We start from the raw sequence: 24,260 nt of genomic DNA, 5'->3' as shown, positions 1-24,260 counted from the left end.
GAACTGTAGCCTTTTCTTAATAGACAAATTATGTCACCAACCCCTTTTTGTACTTTATTTTTAAATAAATAAATAGAGATAGAGTATATGCTGTACTGTAAAACCAATATACCAGATCTAAACAAATAGCATATCAGAAATTCAATATAGCCATGCCAATATTGTATAAGGGTGATGGCTTCATACTTGGCTGGGCTCATGTATGTGTCCTGTGAACCAGGTGCTGCTCCTCTCCTGCTGATGGAACCATGAGCTCAGCCAGAAGTTCCACTGCTTGTGAATGCAAACTCATATGTATAGCTGAAACCAGGAAGCCATGCTCTTGATTTCTGTAACATGCCTTCTCTCCAACAATTAGTCCTTTTATTTTGAAGACAATGGGCTATGGGGAATGAGTGGGGCTGTCAATGAAAGTCTGGAAAAGATATAACACTCATGACACACTCAAAAAAATGTATTAACTAGTCTTACCTAAGCCTAACCCCAACCTCACCTCTAAGAGTTAAATAGGGAAGGAACTTACCCTGTGGTATGCTTACCTCCAAAATACCTTTCAGGATGAGTTAGTAATGTATGTAGTTCGTCAGAGGAGTTCTCACAGTGAACTTATTTTCTCAAAGTAAGTGGAAAGTGAAGAATTGGAATTATAGGTTGTGTTCATGTGAGATTATCAGCATCAGGTATTGGACATAATTGTAAAAGGTTGGAGTATAGACTATATAGGATCAAATTATTTCAGGAGGAAGTATTTATTCAGATACTTTTTTTTTTTTTTTTGGCAGCATCTCACTTTGTAGACTATGCTGGCCTTTAGTTCACAAAGTACAAAGTACCTGCCTCTGCACAAGGGACTGGTGTCTGTGCCACTACACCTAACTGAGGCCCCCTCTTGACAGACTAGCAACACTTTAAGGAGCTACAGAATAAAACCCTCAATGTAAAGCAACAAATTTTCACCAGAAGTCAAATAGACAACAATAATAGATATGCTAAGGTGGGTAGGATAGAGGATCATGAGGCCTCAGCACTATACCTAAGGACTTCTGAGAGTAGGAGAAAGAGATACCCACCCACCCCTACTCCCAAGACACGCCAATTAGCTATCCAGTATCAGATGGTCGGTCAGACCTGAAAATATATATACAAGTAACATTACATGGACTGAATAAGTTGTATTTCAGAGTATATATGTATATCCATATAGGCAGACAGCAGGACCTAATGAAAACGAGAGACTATGAATTTGAAAGAGAGCAAGTAGAGCATATAGAAAGGTTTGGAGTGAGGAAAGAAATGATGTAATTATATTATAATCGCAAAAAATAGAAAAGGCTTAAAAATAATAACAAAGAAGCAATTGGAATATAAGAAAACAAAATAAATCTACTGAAAATTAGCCCTTCGGGTTTTGAGAAGTTTTATGTAAAAAAATATTGAACATCTTGAAGAAATTTCTAGTACAGAAACATACAGAGTAATATTTAAAAACATGTCCACACTACTTGGGATTGTGTGGGTTTTTCAGTTTATTTCAGTGACACTGTATCTTAGAGCACATTTTTCCATTGTACGCTTCCTTTACCCAAAACGGCCTGACTTTTGTTTCCACATAGACACAAGAGCGCAGCTCATTCCTTCTCCCCATCGAACAGGGTTTAGCCCTGTGACTAAGCATCCCCGAGTCTGTCCAGTCCTGTATTTCAGCAGGATCTCCTGCTCCTGTAGTGCACACTTGAACTGCTGACTCCTCCGTGATGGGGTGAATGGTCTTTGGGGAACTGAGCTGGAAAGGGAAGTGATGGGTTGTAGAGAAAGCCTTTTCCATTTTCCTTACGGCAGTCTGCTAAATCAGCTGTGGGTAAGAGATGTTGGAAGTTTAAAGTATGATATCACTGAGAAATGCTTTTTAGAAAAACCTTTTGGGTTTTACATTTTCTTCTTATTAACCAGGGTTTGGCAAATGAAAGCCTGTGGTCCACATCCAGTCTGTTACCTGCTTCTGTAAAGAGACTTTTATGAGAGCACAGGATTTCTTATTCATTTACATATTGCCCACAGCTGTTTTCAGGTTGTTAAGTACTGAGTGGTTGCCATAGAGACCGTATGTCTTGAAACACCTCCAATGGCAGCTCCCTGGCCCTTATGGAAGTGTTGGCTTCTCCTGCTGTTAGAGTATTACCTATTATCACATCTAATCCTTTTGTTCTTTCAAAATTATCTGTTATCAAACCACATAAATAAAATGACTGCAGAGCAGAGGGTGACATGTGTAGTAGAGAATAGAGTGTGAGGGGTTAGTGATGGTCTCTACGTGTATGGTAGGGAACAAAGATGCCATGTGATGTCTTCAGGTGACAGAAGAAACCCAAAGCTCAGGTGGTTAACAATCGATGTAAAATAAAGCAGGTAGTAGGTAGCAGGGGCTGGATTTCAACTCAGGAACAACTCCAAAATAAAGTTCTTTCCCCTCTATAAGTGGCTATTTCCTTAAATCCATGTAAATACAGTGCAAGAAGAAATATAAGCATCGTGTCAGAAGCAAAGTGGTTCACTTCTCCAGACTTGGCTGTCCTAAAACTGGAGATGTGATGTGTTGAAATTTGGACTTGAGTCTGATGACTGGGTTTGAATCATAGTCCCGGCATTAACCTTGGCTGAGTCATTGAGTTTCCAGCCTTCATTGTACTGCAGTGAGGTGGTGGTGGGAGGGAGCTACTCTGAAAAGTGAGGAGGGTGTCTAGAGGCTCTCTATGGGCTCCTCTGGCTCTCGTGCTCTCTGGAGCTGTGGCTTTAGGAGGTGGCGTTTGATCTGGGCTTTGGAGTGTGGGGTGATTTTGACAGGCTGCCTCATAAGTGAGGGGGAAAGGTATTCCAGGTGGTGAAACAGTCTGAGCCAAAACACAGGCACTAGCAACTGTAGGAGGAATCCCAGAAATGGTGTACACTGGGTCTGTCTGACAAGGCTGGGGCTTAACCTTGCAGCAAACCAGAAAGCCAAATGGGATCTGGCACTGAACTGAGAAAAGACCTCAAGCTAGGCTTAGGATCTGGGAATTCCTTCTTGCAGTTGTACAATCCTTACAGAGGTCCTGTGGTGACTAGTCCTATGACTGGCCTCTTCTCCTAAAATCAGCCCCAAGGATAGAGTCCATGCATCAGCTCTTACATATCTGAGCAGCTGTTAGTGTAAGAAAAAAATTCAGTATATTGAGTCAAAACTTCCAGGGGCTACTTTTGGCTCTCCTGGCATGTAGGTAATGAGAAACTGTAAACAGTAGAAGAATATATTTAGGAAAGTCCTGACCCAGACCTGGGACATCACGACATAGTATGTCTCTGCACAAAGGAACTGCATTTTAAAAAGTTTAAGTATGGTGTATCTACTCTGACGCAGTCACTGATTGAGAACACAGGAACAGGATGGTCTCACTGCTCACAGGGAAGCTGGGACAAGGACTCTGGCCAGTCGAGCTGGAGGATGAGAGGTAAGGGGTCCTGGAGCTTTAGGAGTTGGTCAGATTGGCTAGGGACAGGGGGAAAATGCTCAAGGAAGGGGGCCAGGAGACAAAAGATGAGTGTCTTGAAAGGAACGGAAAGCCTTCTTTGATGGGAACATGCCTGTGTGAACCAGAATTTAATAAGAACCCAGCACTCCTTTCTTATACTTATTGTTAATTCATCAGTGTGGGTATATATGTATCTATACGGAGTCAGGGACTACTTTGTAGAGTCAGTTCTTTCTTTCTACTGTCATGTGCGTTCCTGAGCCAGAGAGCCCAGGTTGTCAAGCTTGTGTTTCAAGTCCTTTCTTTTCTCATTCAGCCATCTTGCTGGCTGTGATTAGCCAGTATTACTGAAAGTGATCGATTCTCCTCTTAACTCTCTCAAGTATATATGTGCCCCTTTAAAAAGATTAGAATCCATAAAAATATGGAGCAAGAGATAAAAACCACCTTTAAGCTCAGCAGTCAGAAATAACTTCAATACATGTCTGTGTTTCTAGACAAGGGCACATAAGAAAAGCATGATTTTATTGCACAATATAGTTTTCTCAGCTTTTATCTGATGTAACAGTATATGCTAGCGTTTCCCAGATCATGCTGGTAAAAGTTCTTTGAGAACTTAAAATTTTCCATTAAAATATAATTATATCACTTCTTCCCTTCCCTTTCCTTCCTTTAACCCCACCCATGTCCCCTCCACCTTCTCTCAAATTTATGGCCTAATTTTCTCTGATTATTAGTGTTACACACCCACACACACACACACACACACACACACACACGATGCATATATATATATATATATATATATATATATATATATATATACATGCATATGATGTATATGTATACAGCCCACTAAGTTCATTTAGTATTGTTATGTGCCTATGATTTCAGCCACTTGATATTGGATAACTCAGGAAGTGGCTCATCCCTAGGAAAGACCAGTTCTCCTTCTTAGCAGTCATTAGTTACCTGTAGTTTTTGTCTAAGAGTGGGGCCCAGTGGGCTGTCCTTACCTTTTAGCATATCTATTGGCATTGTCTGTGTCCAGGCCTTGTTTAGGCAGCCATATTGTTGTATCATTGGTGTAGCTTCCAAAGCTGTTATTTTTAGGAGACACAATCACAGGCAACTGTAGCCTGCCCCAGCCTGAAGCAGGCTGGTGCAGACCTTGTCACCACTGAAGTGGGGCCACCTGTGGTGCAGCTTTCCGACTTGGCTGGTTTCTTTTGAAGTGTCAACTGCCCTACTCTTCTCTGAGATCCTGCTGCCTGCTAAGACAGCTTTCTAGTCTCTCTTTCAACCTCAGCCTGTCTTCCAGAAGTAACCGGTTCATGTAGGCAGCAGGCGGCTTACAACTACAGGCAACTCCCTGGGACCCTCTTATATGATGTTCTCTGAGCCTTGGGTGCAGGATTTGTGTTGTAGATGTATCAACTGGGACTAGGCTCCTGAAGAACATTTGAGCTCTCCATTAGGACAAGTTGTGCTTTTCTGTGGTAGTCTCTGTTTGTTGCACAAAGAAGCTTTTGTGATGAAGGGTGAAAGCTGTAGGTATTATGTAAGTTTTAGAATGCAATTAGGAGGTATGCTGGTGTAGAAAAGTGGTGGTAATAAGTTCTCTACTCAGCTGTGAAATTTGAAAATAAAGGGATGGATCAAGAACATATTATATTGAGAGAGGTAACCCAGACCCACAATGACAAACACGGTTCAGAGTTCCAGATATTCAGATGTGAGTATATAAAAGATACTAACCACAGAAATCAGGAAAGCAGACAGGAACCATATGAATGGGAGGCTAGAGACAGGAATAAGAGGATACAGGTAGTACATGAGGGGAAATGGGAAAAATGGGAGGGGAATATGGGGAGGAAGGAGAGATGTCAATATAAAAGGAGGAGGGACAAATAATATTAAGGATGTTTGATGAAACCTCAGGAATCCCATTACTTCATGCTTACCTAAAGTGATCTGTAATGCATATGTGTATACCATATAAATGTGATTCTTTAAGTGAAGTTATGTCACTTGAGGAAACAATGCTCTCCACAAGAGCCTTAGACCATGTAACAAAACCCCGTGGCTCAAGAAACCTCCTTTTGAGTTGTTGTTCATAGTAGTCTAAGTGACCCCCAAAACAATATTGGCTATTGGTGTTGCCCTTTGGCTGTCTCTCAGAGATTAAAGATAAATGTGCTTCTATTGCTGAAGACATTGTACACTTCAGACAGCACTTAGAAGATCTGAGCTGGATATAAGCTAAAAGCTTTGTCTAGCATGCATAATACCAGAAGGTATCATGAAACCTGCCAAGGGAGAAGCAGTCAGTAGCATCACCCAGCTGTGATGTCTATGAACCACAACAATGACCACCATGCCAAGGTAGCTCTAAAGGTGCGGGAGGATCACTCTTACCTTGGCAGTAATCAACAGCTGTCTAATTGTACCTAAGGCCCAACACAACAGGAGGGAGGTTATACCTGGTACAAGAAACGTAGCCAACTCCTGGGTCATGAATCTTAGAGGAGAGATTTTAAAACTATTTTTATTAATTCTCTGGGAATTTCATTAAATGTACTTAGATGATAGTTGCTCCCTGTTCTTCCCCTTAACTTATCTGAGGTCCAGTCCCTCCTCTCATCCCCCTCACTCCCACAATTTGTGCTGCCCATATACTCCTAGACGTTGGGCCGTGGACTCAGTGTGGATGATCTGCCACAGGATATTCCCTTGAAGAAAACTGACTCTCCCCTTTCCCTAGAAGCCATTAAACCATCCATAACCATTAGGGGTAGGAGCTCATGAACCTTCTCACTCCAGGCAAAAATGTTGACTGGCTTGATCTTGTGCGGGCTGCACAACTTCTGTGAGTTCACAGGTGCAGCAGCAGACTTGTTATGTCCAGAGGACACAGTTTCATTCCAGCCCTCATCTATCCCTAACACCTACTGTTTCCCACCTGTTCTTCCAGTGTGTGTGCGCGTGTGTGTATGTGTGTGTGATATATAGATGTCCCATTTGTGACTGAGCATTCCTTTGAGACTTATCTCTGAACTTTGACCAGATCTACATTTCTAAATTAAACTGCCATCATCATACAAAGAAACTGCTCTGATGAGGGCTGAGAGCTGTAGGTGTAGAAACACAAAATACAAATTTAGACAAAGTTTGATAGTGTTTCTCTTTGGCAGAATGATGATAATAGGTTGTCCCCTGGGATCTGTAAGCTTCCCAACCAGGAGCTCTTGGCTATACTTACAGTACATGCATGCGTCTCCTCCTGTGGGGCACCTCTTAAATCTAATGGGGAAAAGGGGGGGAAGTTACACTCAGACATTCATACCACTATTATACCCATGGGCGAATCTTGTCAAATTGTTTTTTTATTGTAGTTTACAGGCTACACAGCTGGTAAGGTGATCAATGACTTTTCCCTTCTTCCCCCAGAAGCCTAGCTAGCACCTTCCAGTACTATGAAAGTGAGTCAGCACAGAGAACATTTCTAGGTCAGAATCAATTTGATCTTTCCATGTCCTGTGACCATAGTGTATGCTGTTTTTACCAATAGAGATTTACCTGCAAGGAGAATTTAACTTCTAATAACTACACATGACAGAAAAGAAGACAGTGATATTTACTATATGTAAATGTTTTATAGTGGGTCACGTTTAAGGTGCCTGCATTTTTCTTTACTGTAACATATAATGTGATAAACAGCTTCTTTGTAAATTTGTATTTGCATCTGACTGATTTTTTGAAGATACAGATAATCATGTCAGTGGTTGGGTGTAATCATCTAGACATATGGGGTCATGAAGGATAACCTTAATGTATGTTTTTTAAAAAGTTACACCAGGCTTGTAGAGGTTGAGTGAGAAAGAGGTAATACTAAGGTAAAAATCATGATGCTTATAATGGCATACTTTAGCTCAAAGTATGAGTATGAGGAGAATTCAGACCTCAAGCTCAAAGGAGAGCAACTGCTTATTCTTCAGTCTCACACTCTCCCTCTGAGCTATTTCAGCAAAGGAAATTGTACCTACTCTTAATGTATTTGTTTTCTTAACAGCTTTGTGAGAACTCGAATGCCATCTCTACATTTTACATATTAAAGGCTTCTGGAAACTGTAAGGTGTCAGTAGTGGTAGGGACAAGACATTAATGAGAGACTGATAGCACAGGAGATACCAAGAATGAGGAATAGATTTGATAAGATGGTCTAGGAAAGGGAAACTTTCAGTTGAATATTATGTGTGTTACTTTATGAACACAAGGTAAAGCTGTCAGGAAGGCAGTTTTTAAATTGATCTTGCCTCTTAGGTGAGAAGGCCAAGCAGGCGTTTGCATGTGAGAGCTCTTCACATGGAGATGATGACACTGAGACCTTAGACACTCAAGTAATTTTGAAAGTTCAGGTGTACATTTGTCTCCTTGGGTTTTATTGAGAGTCCATATTCAGACTTTAGCTACTAATGTTTGGGATTGCATTTTAAATTACATTGCATAATACGATGTGTATCCTTGAAATTTGATTATTACTTGAAAAATAGGTCAAAAGTGATAAATGTTTAAATGTTACAGTTCTGCAGATGTCTTTATTGTGTTGCCAGCTGCTTCATGACAGAGAACTTAAGTTCTAACAAGCTGTAATTAGAAAAAAGTGAAAAGAAAATCAAAGGATGATGTCAGCCAGAACCAAAGTGAACCAGAACAAGAAATACTTTTATTAGTTACAGAACATCCATAGTGTGTGGGTTGTCTCATTGGCTTCCTTTAAGAGCAATGAAAATATTGCAGGCCTTTTTCTGGGAGTTCAGACTGTGGGTCTTTTGGACCAAAATGGTTTTGATAGGTGTTTTTAGTAGTAAAATGATGTTCTTTGGGTTTGAAAATAAAAAAACTAAACTAAACTAAAAAATGTCCTAAATGAGTCATAGCTTTAAAAAAAAACAAAAACAATATTGAAAATATTCTTAACAAAAGAAGTAGACGGTCAATACCATGCATCTATTTAGTGGTAAATTAGCCTACTATCTTTGGGTTACTGTGATGAAACACAATGGCCAAAAGCAGGTTGGAAAAAAAAAAAGAATTTGACTTATACTTCCTCATCGTGGTTCATCACTGAAGGAAGTCAGGACAAGAACTCAGGCAGGGCTGGAACTTGTAAGGAAGGGCTGATACAGGGACTACTGATTACAGGCTTGTTCCCCATGGCTGTTCAGTCTGCTTTCTTATAGAATCCATGATTACCTGTTCACTGATGTCCCCACCCATAATAGGCTGGGCCCTCCTATATCAGTCACTAAGAAAATAACCTATAGGCTTGTCTAAAAGCTAGATCTTACTGAAGTATTTCTCAATTGAGACTCTCTCCTGTCCAAAGACTCTGGCTTGTGTCAAGTTGTCATAAAACTAGCTAGCTAGCACACCTATACTTTATTATTATTTATCTCAGCATAGTTTTTAACCATGATTATTGACATAAAACGATTCGTAAACTTTTAGAGGTTATCGTATTATTATTGAAAGAAGTTGTCCATGTAGAAGATTAACTAGATCAGTGGTTCTCAACCTTCCTAATGCTGCAACCCTTTAATATGGTTTCTTGTGTTGTGGTGACAGCCAATCATAAAAATATTTTTGTTGCTACTTCATAACTATAATTTTGCTACTGTTATGAATCATAATGTAAATGTCTAATGTGCAGGATATCTGACATGTGACCCCTGTGAAAGGGTCATTTGACTCTCAAAGGGGATCACAACCTACAGGTTGAGAACCACTGAGCTAGAGCATCACAAATACATGAGTTTGCTTTATAAAGAACCTGGTCCTCTCCTTCAAGATGCAATTTAACCCTTCTGTAAGGGAAGATGTACTAGGAAATTCTGGACTGTCCTTTCTCCTTACTTCTCATTCAAGTTGAACACTATCATGCTTTAATCCCTTTGGGCCTGTCTTTCTCTGTATCTAATTGGAAGGCATTGTTTGTTCCATTAATCTATACCTGTTATAGTCACATCTCTTGCTCCTTGCCCTTTTACAGAACTTCATCCAGTTTTCCAGGTTCAACCTAATCATGGACTACCTTGCTAATGTGCCCAGCTGATGTCCACTGTTCTCTGAAATGCATTACCCTCGGCAGCTGTGGCCACTATGCATTTAGAGTCTCCAGTTTGTTAAGCCTTCAAGATGGCCTTACTCCAAGCAGATTTTCTTCCTTGATATTTTACACATTTGTCTGTCTTTAAACTTCTTGTGACACTTCTTTTCCCCAGTCCAGCAGACGACCTTGACTCATGTTTTTCTAAGGTTAATCCCCTCAACCCCCTGACACAATCTCTTTCACATTTTCTCTCAGCCATACTACTTTCTAGCTAGCTGCTTTCCCAGTTTCCAGTTTTGTCCAGGCAGCTTGAAACAATAGTCCCCATGCCTCTCCTTTTACTCTATGCCTTCCATCCAAATTGCTCTGTCCAAGCTACTAGTAGCTATTAAAGTCTGTGGGCTACAGTTCCGTCCTCACCAGATTTAGTCTCTTTATGGTACTTTGTAGTTACCAAACATCTTCTATTGTTCTGAGGACCTCTCTTTTGGGTTTCTTTCTACTTTAAATTTGTACAAATTCGGACTCATCATTTTTCTATAAGAACATGGGGAGAAAGCTTTTAATGATTTAAATATAATTTTTATTTACAATCTAATAATATTTTTATTATTTTTAAAGGATTATAATGTGTGTGTTCATGTATGTGTGTTTGTATGTGTAGGTTCACATGTGTATGTAAATGCATGTGCACATGTGTGCTTATGCATGTGGATGCCAGAGGTCAGATCTGTGTGTTGTCAGGTATACTTTGCCTTATTTTGTTTTCATCAAAACCTTTTTCAGAGATTAAACGTATTTTGATTGATTTTTTTTTTTAGAATTTTATACAACTGTTTTTATCATAGTCACTCATTCCCAGCTGCCCCCAGACCTACCCCTCTTCCTTACCTAACCAACTTTGTGTCTTCTTTGTTTTTCAGTCCTCTCAAGTTCTGTTTGTGCTGCCAATATCCTCTTGGGTGTGGGACCATCCTCAGAAATGTGGTCAGCTTTCCAGGAGCTGCTTCCCTAAGGGAAAGTGGCTCTCTCCCCTGGAAGCTAGGAATGGCCATTAGCATCTCCTAGAGTGGGGGGAGGTCATGCCACCTCCTGCCTCCAGCCTGGGGTTTTGTCTTCTTAGCCTAGCACCTTGTTCTGCAGACAAAACAAGGCAGCTGCATCTCTCCTTGGAACCTGAGGCCTGCTGGCTGGGCTAGGCTGACTAGCAGGAAGCTCCAGGGTAGGTTTGTCTCTGCCTCCTCAGTCTGGGAGCCACAGAAGCAAGCTGTTGCACCCACATTTCTTTTTGCTATGGGTGCTGGGAATTAAACTGAGGTTCTCACCCTTATGTGATGAGCACTTAACCAACTCAGCCTTCTTTTGGTCTCTATATATTTATATTATATATATGGGACAATTTTATATCAGTTATACTGTAAGAATAAATATTTCTTGTGTGTATGTATGTATGTGTGTGTGTGTGTGTATGTGTGTGTGTGTATGTGTGTGTACATGCATATTTGTGTGCATACATGTGTAGAGGACAGACATCAGTTTGTTTTCTTCCCTTCCTTCCTTCCTTCCTTCCTTCCTTCCTTCCTTCCTCCCTTCCTTTCCTTCCCTTTTTCTTTTGTTTTAAGATAGGGTTTCTCACTGAATGTCAAGCTTACTGATTCAGCTAAAGTAGCTTCCAGCAAGCCCTAGGGATCCTCCTGTCATGACCTCTCCAGCACAGCATGGAGATTACAAGGCATGCTCTGCAGAGTTTTGTTTGTTTGTTTTTGTTTTTAATATGAGCTCAGGAGGTTGAACTCGAGTCCTTTAAATTATGTGTCAAGCACTTTACTGACAGCCATTTCCCCAGCCTCAAGAACTATTTCTTAAGATACTTGACTATTGGAATTATTTACTACACATATATGCTTTATTTCTTAAGTATAAATGTGAAACTATAAAGCATGTACATTAATTATTCCCCTGATCTCTTCTTTCCTAGTTAATGAAGGAGTTCCCCCTCCTAAGCATGTTCAATATCCATGAGAACCTTCTAGAAGCTCTTCTGGAACTCCAAGCTTATGCTGATGTTCAGGCAGTCTTAGCAAAGTATGATGGTAAGTCCTTGGGTATTTGTATGCATTTGAGAACTCCATTCTCCTTGACATAATTCAGCAATTAGATAGGAAAGACGATTTCAAGTAGGGCTTTGCTATAAGAATTGTCACCCATAGTGTTCCAATGGTTACTCTCCAGCATCTTCAGTGTAGTGCTTACCCAGGCAGAAGCATTACAGAGCTTGTGCTCCCCTCTTACCTGAGCTTGGCATATCCTGCTCAGACTCGCCCAGCAGCTGTGTTTCCCCTCCTGATCAAGAGACACCCCATGTTGGATTGAGCAGCACCAAGTATTCCCATGATACCTTGCAAGTTCACTGTGGTCACCTTGTTGATGTTTTAGATCAATACAGAACAACCAATTGCCTTGGCACCAGTGGCAGTGTAGCAAATGTTTGGAGAACAAGTTCTGTTCTCTATCCTGGGTGTCTTCCTTACTAAGAGCCTCCCCATTTGTTTCTGTGGTGTCTGTGAAGGCCCTTTACCAGTGTGCTCATTCCGCAGAAGCATTTGCTGTTTTCTGCTTCACCTGTTACCAATAAGTCAGGTACATAAACTGGGACAACATAGGGAATTTAAAACTATTCTGTTTACAGTGGTATCTATGCATTTAATATTTGATTAACAGTACAAAAGTTATATGCATAATTTCTTGCTAGGCTTAGACTCTATAAACTCCACAGTTTTCTGAATTATTTCAATAATTGTCTTCATAGAATGTGCTTGTTTATAGATTTGATATTGTGACATAGTTACTTAGTATAACATATTATGATATGTAGTATCATAACAATCCTTTTGCATTGTAAAATATTATTTCTTTAGTAAGCCTCATTAGTCCATTTAAGTGTTATTCAGGTCACAGATTTTTCTAGGATTCTTCAAAGATAGAGAACAAACTATATCATTTGGATTTTATTTTTGACATAAATCCTCCCTAAGGGATGGTGTTGTTATCCTCTGCTATTAAGGAAGCTGAGCTATTGTGCGCCTGTTTTTGTTTGTTTTTCTCAAAGTCTTGTTCAGATTGATGGAAACTAAAAGCCTTTAGCCAGGGATGGCATCAGTTTGCCTATATAGATATGCACACCCTGTGTAACAAGATATACACGTATGGAGCTGATTTTAAAGTATTTGTGGAATACTTTAAAGTAAACAAACTGAAGCATGTTTGGCCTTCACATCAACTCATTTTTATTCTCTGTTTATTCTCTAAAATCTCACTGTTCAGTTGAAGCTTGGAGATGTAAGCTATACATCATTGTGGACACAATGTTCATATATTGAGTGTCTTTTAGTACCAAACTAGGTAGTCTCATGCCATGGCTCTACCTGGTAATGCATTTTGCCCAGTGCAAGGTTCTTGTTCTTGTCGTCAATGCTGGTCTTTCCTTAGCACACTAAGCCTTAAGAAGTAAGGCTTTAACTAAAAAGCCTTTGAGATCACAGGTCTCCAGACTTCTTTCATGAGGACCTCAGTTCATTACAGAAATCATCAGCTTTGTGTTATAAAACTGATTGCCAAGTAAAGAAATGAACTCACTTGGACTTATTCATTGTCTCAATGTATCCCATTGCACAGCCTCCATTCCTCAACAATCAAAAACTGATTTATTAAATTCTGATAACATATGTTCACATTACTTGTTACAACAGCCTGTCCCACCCTCCACTAAAACTTGGCTTGCACTTTGAAAAATTCCTTTATTTCAAATGGACATGCTCACCCTATCAAGGCCTATGTTGAGCTTTGTTTATGTTGTGTACCTGGCAACAGAAATGATGTTCTTGTTCATTATTCATGGAAAAAGAGTCTCACTGGTGGCAGGACACATAGTGTTGCTGAACTGCCTCATTAGAGGCTTTGAGTTCAGCAGTTGTCAATAGAGTGAAGCTGACCTAACACCCACTGAACTCTGCGGGGAGTTTTGGTGCTGACTTGGCTCATGCTTGTATCACTTACAGTAGAAATCTAATGAACTGGCGGCTGAAGTTACTGTTCTTGAGGGTGAGCTGCAGCCACTTAGGATTGTAAGAAGATGTCTCCTGCTCTTTATCCCAGCCCAGGGTTGGTTCTTTGAAGTACATCCCTGATGCTTTTCTTGAAGGCCCAAAAGATCTTGACTGAGCTTCTAGTTCTTTATCTGGCCCTGTACAAGGAAGTGAGTGCTCTGCAGCTTCTGGAGTAGATAGCTTATGGAGTGCCCTATGTTTTGCCTTGGTTCCACTTCAATCATTCTTATCTAAGTTGCTAGAGACAGCATTTTCAATCACAGCCCTCCATCCCTCTCATACAGTCACACCCAAAACAACAGGATTATGTTATCTCTCCAAGTTGGAATGTTCTGGTTGGGTGGCTGTTTCTGGGATGGTTTATGGGCACAGCAGTCCTTTATTGTTTGTTAAGTGGCTAAGTTTTATAAGTCATGTTCTGGGAAGGGATTAGGGATGCTTTTCTGACCTTTATGAAAAGGATTTAGAAAAATCTCAAGAATGGAGAGGGAGAAAAAACTGAGAAATAAACATGCTTTAGGGGAAGAGGAAGACAAAATATATTCCCACTTGCCTCATAATTCTTTAATTACTAAAAAAGAAGAAAATTTGACTTTGAAAATTTTGAAATTGAAAATTCTTCATATTCACAAATTCTTCCAACAGATACTGTGAAAATTGCCTTTTCTAGGATTACAGATTAATTGGCCATACTTTCTTGTGATCAAAATTCCAATTTTGATTTTCTCATCGAGCTAACATCTCATGCCTTATTACTCTACACATTTGTCTAAAATCTTGATTGTCGTTTCTGAAGGGTTGCTTCTGTTCTCAGTTTCTTCACCACCACAATGCACAGTGGCTAAAGTAATGGTAGCAGGAACAGCTAACATATTGGGTACTTATAATATGTTGGTGCCATACATAGTCTAAGCTTTCATATATGACTGCATATTTGGTAGGTGCTATTGTTAGCTTCATTTAGTGTTGTGCTGTGTCTGAGAAGTATCTTGTTGATGGTAATCCCCAAACTGTCAAAGCAAAGCCATGTAGATGTAAGAGAAAAGAGATCGACTGTAGACAGTCAATATTTACATGATAGGAATGTTCTAAGAAAGAGAAAATCGTTGATAAGAACCGTGGTGTCCACTCCAGGCCTATCCTTTTCACCATCACTTACTGCTGTCTGCTTTTGGTAGTATTTGTAACTTTAAAAAATCAATACGGATCTTCAAACATGTTATACTCATTAGCTACACCTTCATAGCAACTCTTGCAAGGAGATGGCTACTCCATTTCAGCAGATGTACAAACTGAGGTGTTGCGAATTTACATAACTTGAAAATTCACACCTTCCTAAACAATTGCAGGGCTGGGATTCAACTCCATGTAGGGTTAACTGTAAAGCTCATGTGTTAGCCCTCAATGTGAGTCTTGCTGCACTGATGGACTCTGCTTTTCATACTAAGGCATGAAATGTGTGGGCTGGGACCGTCGTGCAGAGTGTCCGTGATGCTGACTTGCTTTGTGGTCATTCCTTAGGAAATTAGGATCTCTACATGTGCTTGCCTTTCTGATGCTATCTTCAAAATATGGCTTTTTTTTTTATTGTTTAACATCTAATCCCTGATTTTTTTTATTAGGTATTTTCTTCATTTACATTTCTAATGCTATCCCAAAAGTCCCCCATACCCTCCCGCCCACGCCCCCACCCACCCACTCCCACTTCATGGCCCTGGCGTTCCCCTGTATTGAGGCATATAAAGTTTGCAAAACCAATGGGCCTCTCTTTCCACTGATGGCCGACTAGGCCATCTTCTGATACATATGCAGCTAGAGACACGAGCTCCGGGGTACTGGTTAGTTCATCATGTTGGTCCACCTATAGGGTTGCAGACCCCTTCAGCTCCTTGGGTACTTTCTCTAGCTCCTCCATTGGGGGCCCTGTGATCCATCCAATAGCTGACTGTGAGCATCTACTTCTGTGTTTGCTAGACCCCAGCATAGTCTCACAAGAGACAGCTATATCAGGGTCCTTTCAGCAAAATCTTGCTAGTGTATGCAATGGTGTCAGCGTTTGGAGGCTGATTACGGGATGGATCCTGGGTATGGCAGTCTCTAGATGGTCCATCGTTTCATCTCAGTTCCAAACTTTGTCTCTGTAACTCCTTCCATGGGTACTCGTATAGTGACAGACAAGTAGACCAATGGAATAGAATTGAAGACCCAGAAATGAACCCACACACCTATGGTCACTTGATCTTTGACAAGGGAGCTAAAACCATCCAGTGGAAAAAAGACAGCATTTTCAACAAATGGTGCTGGCACAACTGGCGGTTATCATGTAGAAGAATGTGAATTGATCCATTCCTATCTCCTTGTACTAAAGTCAAATCTAAGTGGATCAAGGAACTCCACATAGAACCAGATACAGTGAAACTTATAGAGGAGAAAGTGGGGAAAGCCTCAAAGATATGGGCACAGGGGAAAATTCCTGAATAGAACAGCAATGGCTTGTGCTGTAAGATCGAGAATTGACAAATGGGACCTCATAAAAGCTTCTGTAAGGCAAAAGACACTATCAATAAGACAAAAAGGCCACCAACAGATTGGGAAAGGATCTTCACCAATCCTAAATCAGATAGGGGACTAATATCCAATATATATATATAAAGAACTCAAGAAGGTGGACTCCAGAAAATCAAATAACCCCATTAAAAAATGGGGCTCAGAGCTAAACAAAGAATTCTCACCTGAGGAATACCGAATGGCAGAGAAGCACCTGAAAAAATGTTCAGCATCCTTAATCATCAGGGAAATGCAAATCAAAACAACCCTGAGATTCCACCTCACACCAGTCAGAATGGCTAAGATCAAAAATGAAGGTGACAGCAGATGCTGGCGAGGATGTGGAGAAAGAGGAACACTCCTCTATTGTTGGTGGGATTGCAGGCTTGTACAACCACTCTGGAAATCAGTCTGGCGGTTCCTCAGAAAATTGGACATAGTACTACCAGAGGATCCCGTAATACCTCTCCTGGGAATATATCCAGAAGATGTTCCAAATGGTAAGAAGGACACATGCTCCACTATGTTCATAGCAGCCTTATTTATAATAGCCAGAAGCTGGAAAGAACCCAGATGTCCCTCAACAGAGGAATGGATACAGAAAATGTGGTACATTTACACAATGGAGTAGTACTCAGCTATTAAAAAGAATGAATTTACAAAATTCCTAGCCAAATGGATGGACCTGGAGGGCATCATCCTGAGTGAGGTAACCCAATCACAAAAGAACTCACATGATATGTACTCACTGATAAGTGGATATTATCCCAGAAACATAGAATACCCAATATACAAGATACAATTTGCAAAACATATGAAACTCAAGAAGAACGAAGACCAAAGTGTGGACACGTTGCCCCTTCTTAGAATTGGGAACAAAATATGGCTTTTGATCTTCAATAAAATTATTTAATTTTGTCACAACAGGATTTGATATATAGCACTAATTTGATTTGAGATTTATCATATTTTTTCATCCATGTATTTGTTATATATGAAATATGTTCACTATTCCAAGGTCATTAGAAACTTCTTTTAAAAGCATTGTAAGAACTACTACAGTCTTTGGATCCACTTTCAAGATAGTTTATAGGCTATCTTGAGACTAAAGGTTAAAAACTTTAGTCTCAAAGCTTAAGATGGTATAGAGGGAAAGAATCCATATATCTGATTCATTATAATCCGTGCATTTCAATTTTAAAAGAGTCTCACCCCACCAATGAATGTGCCTGTGCTGAGTACACAGTACACTTAGAAGCATTTACATTTGTCATTTTTAGTTAATAATCCCTAGGATTTCAGAAGGCATCAAGGGTGGAGGACTTAACCTTCTAAGCCTCCGTGTCTTCTGTGGAAATGGAATCAAGGCTTAGAAAGTTCAGCAACTTGCTTAAGATGACACAGCGGGTGATTGGTTGGGGAAGTGTCCTTCATGCTTGGTATTGAGAACTATGAGGCCCAGAGGAGAGAGAGAGAAACTATTAGCTGTTTTGCAGAGCCTCGCTTGCTCTTCCTCAGTTTTTCTAGCCTTGGTCAATCTTATATAAATAGAAAGCTATGTATTCAGTGTCAGCTGAAACATGAGGTAAGAGCCAGTCCTGCTTCTCACAAAGCCAGTGTATGACCTATTATGGAAACTAATCATAGAGATAATAGAACATATATAGAAATACTTGATTATTAAAAACAGCATTTCTTAGGTTCACCTGAAAGCTGTAAACAGAAACATCTTTGAATTTTGACTCCTGATACAAAGACAAAGCATCCCTTTGGAGCCAGTGTTTGTTGCTTTTCTCATTGGTGTGAGAAAAATATTTGACAGAAACAGCTTAAGGGAGAAAAATGTATTTTGGCACACAGCTTCAGTCTGCCATGAGGGAAAGATGCAGTTGCTTGGTCCATAGAGGTCCATCTTTGCTGCTTCCACTTCTTACATCTGGGGAACCAAGAAGGAGAGAGTGTGGACTGCAAATGTGGCTGGGCTATCACTGTCAAAAGCCCCCCACTGGAGGCCTATGTCTAGGAAGTAGGTCCCTGTGCTAAAGGGTCTGAAGTCTCCCCTGGACAACACTAGCTAGAGACTTAGTGTTTAAACACATGAGCTTATGTGTAACACACGAAGTGTAACAGAGCCCCTCCAGCCTTGTAGCAATGCACAAACAGAAACACAGACCAAAGCTCTTTGGATATTTACACTATTAACTTTCTACTGGTGGGTCTAAATTTAAGGACATAAAGTCTCCTATAAGGAACAGCTGATTTTTTTTTAATTCAAAAATGTATAAAGGCAACAATTACATCAAGACAATTTACTGGTAACATGGAACCCATGGTAAATTACCATTGTTACCTGTCAGCTGGTAATCTACAAAGGGCGTACTCCAAAACAGTGCATGATTCTAATGTAGAAGGAATGCTTTCATTTCAACAGATTGAAAACAGAAGCTATGAAGAAATCTTTCTGTGTTGAGACTTCAGCTAACAAGCTTTATACTGGTCCTTTCATAGTCAGGCTGTTCATTGTCCAAGCCTTTGTAACCAACTCACACTAGTTTCAGTGAAATGGACACTGGACACCCTGTGTTTATCCTTAGTTTGTTTTCTGTTTGCCTTTGAAGAAACCGGGAACAGAAGATATTTGAGGAGTCAGAGGAACCAATGAGTAAGACCCATATTCTCATAATCAGCTTATTCTGACCTTCAAATGGTGCATTTCAGCCAAGCAGTAACACAAGTTTTAGGCATACACAATTTCCAAAACATTCACCACAATAGGCTGCTTTAGCAAATGAAGTTTTGAAGGGTTGTCAGTCCTTTTAGTGACTCGAAACCTAGTCCAGCTCTGTTTCCTGGACTAGCTGCTATGGAAATAATCAAGTATGTTAGGCAAGTGATTAAAGCGAATTTTAGTGTAAAAGATGGGCCAATGAAGCAGTCAGCTCTTTAGACAAGAAAATAATCATTACCACTGATATCATGAGCTGTGGCTTCCGGCTCATAAGCATGAATCACTGTGAAGCTTTGCTGAACTTTGGACCAGGTGCCCTCCTGATTCGGACACCAGAGGTCAGCCGCCAAGAAGTCTAGGCCTTTGAGATCACGAATGATAGACTGTCAGATGGTGGGGTATGTATGTAGTAAGCATGAGTTCTGATAATGGATGTCATTTCAACAAGGGCTGCATGCATGAGGAACTTCTGTCTCTGATGATGGAGAAGACTGTTCATAAGTACATACATCTGTAATGCACATAGTTGGCACACTCACAAACCCCTTAAATTTATGTTGGCTTTGGTAATCCTTATTGCCCAGTTATCATAATTTACCAAGGTAACATTCCTCCCCAGCCAGCCATTACCATCACTGAAACTGCCGTGTTTGGCTCCAAAGCACCAGCCACAGAAGGGCCCTTTGACAGAACTTCTGGGGTAATCTAGTCCAAAAGTTGCAAATCACATCTGGTGTTTGGCTTTGCAGCATAAGATGAATTTTTCTGGGTGTAGCTGAACGCATGTTCCTTGCTCTTCCCCCTGCCCAAAATTACTAAGGCCATGTAGAATTTCCCGATTGAATCATTGAAATCCCAGATGGCACATTTTTTTGAGTTTTTTTGTATATCAATCCTTTTTATTTCTTCAGTGAATTTTCCTCTTTGGTTGAAAGGGGACCTTGGATTAGCTTTCTTGGAGGTGGGGCAAAAAGACCTCACACTGCATGGAACTAGCAACAACAGAGCTTAAGGGTAGGTTTCGACATTGCTGTTGTTTCCCTCATATGATGACTAGGGGAAAGTGTGGGACATTTCCTGAGTGTATTCAGAAGGGTAAGAGCATCATGCAAAGGGCACTCATGGCATTTCACACTCCACCAATGGTTGTGAACGTGAGACAGGCAGCTGTCTTTGTTCTTTCGTTTTCTTATTTCTGCTTGTTTGGTTCATAGTTGCAGGAGAATCTGTGAGTACTGCCTTTGCTGGATGAACATGAATTTCAAGTGTGTCTGATAGAGCTGATGCCAGTTCGTTGCCCAAACAAGAAGAGAGACACAAGATACCAAGTCTACATTGCTTGGAGCCAGACGTGTTTTATATTTGGAGGCTTCTATTTCAGAGTTTATAAGTTTTGAGTAATTGAGTGTTCCTAATCCGAAAATTTCTACAATCCAAAGCTTTTTGAATTGAGCTTAACAGTTTCGGACTTTGGAGCATAGATGTTCAACCTGGAGTTGGTACTAGATTGCAGAGTGTGATTAAGATAACTGTTTCAAATTATTTTATCAAGGATGTATTAAAACATATCATAAAAATATTTTAGGTATATCTTGATTCAGGGCTTAATGTGACCTATTTTGTGTAACTTTGTTTCTACTCTAGAATAGAAAGATGTTATACGTGTGTGTGTGTGTGTGTGTGTGTGTGTGTGTGTGTGTGTGTGTGTGTGTGCGCGCGTGCGTGCGCATGCACCATAAATGATATATTTCATGAAGGTGAATCAGTACTTGGTGCATTTATTTTAGACATACCACAAGCTGTGTAGAGAAATAATGTCTTTGAGAACAAGCTCTGTGTCCTGTTTTTCTTGGGCCCCTCTATAATGGAGTAGTCATTTGGAACATCTGTTGTTAGTGAATGAATCAGAAATGGAAATGTCATTATGGGCTAGTATCATTTGTGAGGTAGCTTGGGGGTTATTTATCTGCAAGATTCTACCCTTCAAAGCTTTTTAGAACCATAGATATGAGACTTGACCTCTGCTTGATCTGTCTCATGCATAAGAACAGTAATGTTCTATTAAACCACATCGTGATCATTATCGTTGGTAGATGAACAAAAGAAAATGAGATCAAAGAGATTGGCCTCTTAAATTGTTTTATCTTATCTGGAGTTTAGTTCCATGAATTCTTCTTCAAGATTATTGCATTGAATTTTTGTTCTTATGAGCCCTTTATAACTTTGGAAAATTCAAGTCATTCCCCCTAAAATGACCTTCTTTTACCAGTGTTCCAGGAAAGAGTCTAGGAGTAGCCAGAAGAGGTGCGGCTAGTCTTCCTTGTTTCAGAAGGAAGGCTCATCTTTGCTTCATCCTTGTCTCCGTTTTCGCTCTTTTTTTCCACTATACCCATTTACTTTCCACCGTTATTTCAATCAGGCATCTTGATGAGAACACTAGCAAGTTGCTATACTTCCTGTTGGAATACTAGAGGCAAAGATAGTTGCAAGAAACACATCTTGAGAAATAACTCACTCATGGTTTTCTCTTAAAACGCCCATTAACACTGATTACTTTTGTCTTTCAGGAGATAAATTAGATGTAGATATTGTTATCAAATGATGCTAATATCAAGAAATTTGAGATATGGATATGTTAATTTAGATTTTACTTAGCAGATACTGACTACCAAGCATATTTCAGACATTGCTTTTGTGTTGTGGTTACAAAGAGCTTAAGATACACAGCACTTACTTTCTATAGAACACCAATTGAAGTAAATATGGGAAGAAACACTGGAAGAGATAAGGACTATGATAGTAGGTTTTAACTGAAGACGGCTGTACTACTTCATCTAGCAAGGGGAAGTGAGGAGATCATTCTTGGAGGAGGTGGTATCTGAACTGATATGGACAGTGAATGTACTTGTATTGAAATTTTAGAGCATATGGTAACACATGGAAGCTGCCAGGGTAGGGAGGCATGGCCAGTATGCCTTGTATGAGAATTTCTAATTTTTCATATTGTAGAGGGATAGACAAGGGGCATAGCAAATGGCAGAAGATACATGCAGTGAAATACACAAGAAACAGAACTGAACAGCTTTGAGTCAGGCTGGGATTTTGTTCAAAAGTCAATCTCAAAGGAAACTTCCATCTGCCCTCATTGTGTAAAGAATAGAAAAATGGGCTCACACTCTGCCCTTGCTTGACTTGAGGTTAGTCGAATAGGAATCACCCCTATAGGTTCATATATTTCAATACTTGCCTCATAGTGTGTGGCACTTAAAAGGTGTGGCCTCGTTTGTCACTGTAGGACGGGTTATGAGGTTTCTTATGCTCAAGCTCTACCCTGTGTGGCACACAGTCTAGTTCTGCTGCCTGTGGATCAAGATGTAGAAAACTGAGCTCCTGCGTCATGTGTGCCTGCACATCACCATCTTCTGCCGTGATGATAATGGACTGAATCTCTGAAATTATAAACCAGCCCCGATTAAATATTTTCCTTTATAAGAGTTGCTATAGTCATGGTGTCTCTTCACAGCAATAAAACCTAAACTAACATAGAAAATTAACATTTTTTCCAAAGCTCTCGGACATGAGAGTGAAATCCTCTTAACAAGAAGTGACTCTCTGATACTACAGTTGAGCACCATTTGATCCCCAGGGGCAATTGGAGGCCGTTGCAAACATCAATTGAAGTCTCTGGGAAGTGGGATTTGTTTCTTGTTTAGATAAGTGACAGCCCCAGTATAGATAGTCTCTAATGTCTTCCAGGTGAGCAGATCTTCCTATTATTAGCTACTGGACATTTGCTCTCTGTTGTTCTCCCAACCATAGCAAACTGCCTATAAAGACAGTTGCAACTGTAGATATGCCTTCAGAAAGTGTACCTAAGACACAGGGAGGCTGCTTGGCCACAGACCATTAACACCTATCTGGTTTTGCTAGGCCATATGACAAAATAAGGATAAGCATGGGTCAGGGAGAGAACAGGTAAACACCCCAAAGGCTGAACTTGTGACAATGGACTGCATGCTGTGAATGCATAGGGAGCTATGGGAGTTCTGTTTGCTCACCAAGCCCTCTGATACACCAGTGCCCTGCTGCCACTCTAGGTACTGCAAACGAGTCAGAAGGTCAGGTCTTAAATGGAGATGCTTAATCAAAGTTAAAGAAAGGAGCGGAGCGTTGGACACAGAAGTGTCCCTTGAACTTAAAAGAAACAGTAGTCAAAAGCCAAAGTCACAGGCTGTTTCTTTAATTCAGAGGAAAGATAAATGTAGACTCACAAATGGAAATTCATTGAACATAACTGACCTGATGTTGATGGATTTGGGGTAGGGTACAGGAAAATATTTTAGAAAGTTTGGGTGACTGATGAAATTATACTTACCTCCAATGGAAATGCAAAGGAAAAACAAACAATTAAAGCATATGAAAACATCAGAATGGCAGATCTGCAGGCATGACTCGGAGAGTAAGAGCCCTTGCTCTCAGAACAGAAGACCTTGCATTTGGATCCCATCACCTATGTCAAAAGCCAGACAGTGATATGGAGGGCTAGCAGAAAGATCAATGGCACTAGATGGCCACGGAATCTCTAGATTTAGTAAGAGATCCCATCTCAAAGGAGTTAGATAAAACAGTATTCACAATGTCTTCCTTTTGGCTCTTGTGGATGCCCATGGTACATGCATATACATCACGTACACATATATTACACACACACACACACACACACAGGAAAAGAAAGAAAAAGAATGAAAATACCAGATGTCAAGTAACTGTGTACCTATAAGTAAGACATATACCAGTGTGGTGATATTTAGGATAGTAAGGCTCTAAGGGAAGAAAAAGCCTGGGTACTTAATGTTTAAAGTTATGGTCTATGTAAAACAGTGAATAAAGTATAAGATAATATGAGAGGGGAAAGAAAATCAGATATGACAACTGGTAGTTTGGGGATATTGCCTTTCTGCCCCCCCTCTCTTAATTGGGTCTTAACTGTTTAGTTCAGGCTTGTCTTGACCTTGAGGCCCTCTGTCTCTCCTTCCCACAGTGGTTATGTGTGCCTTTCTGCCTGTCTGGACCTACATTTCATTTTAAATTTTAAAAAGAAATACTTGGGCAGAATAACCATAGAAGCACTAGGATGTTATCTCTGTCTTTGCCTTTATTTCATATCAGTACTGTTTGGAGAAGAAAGTATTGCATTAAATGTTAGTAGGAAATCACAACTGCTTGTTGGTCATTTTCTGAGAAGTACAGCAAAGAAATAA

General features: G+C 40.2%; 1 protein-coding gene across 3 annotated transcripts in view; it reads left to right on the top strand.

The window, feature by feature from the left end:
• The window catches only part of St7 (suppression of tumorigenicity 7), a 240,051-nt gene that overhangs the window by 172,774 nt on the left and 43,017 nt on the right, over window positions 1–24,260 (top strand). For all 3 annotated transcript variants that reach the window (XM_085840808.1, XM_029478333.2, XM_021164295.3), the window contains one exon: window positions 11,597–11,711. In XM_085840808.1, coding sequence (XP_085696934.1) covers window positions 11,597–11,711 — 115 coding nt within the window. The remainder of the gene's footprint in view (window positions 1–11,596; window positions 11,712–24,260) is intronic.

This window comes from Mus caroli, unplaced genomic scaffold (assembly GCF_978045245.1).
Source record: "Mus caroli unplaced genomic scaffold, Mus_caroli_1 scaffold_7, whole genome shotgun sequence".
Classification (NCBI taxonomy): domain Eukaryota; kingdom Metazoa; phylum Chordata; class Mammalia; order Rodentia; family Muridae; genus Mus; species Mus caroli.
Note: the sequence above shows the minus strand (reverse complement) of the source record. Positions and strands in the feature narration are given on the sequence as shown.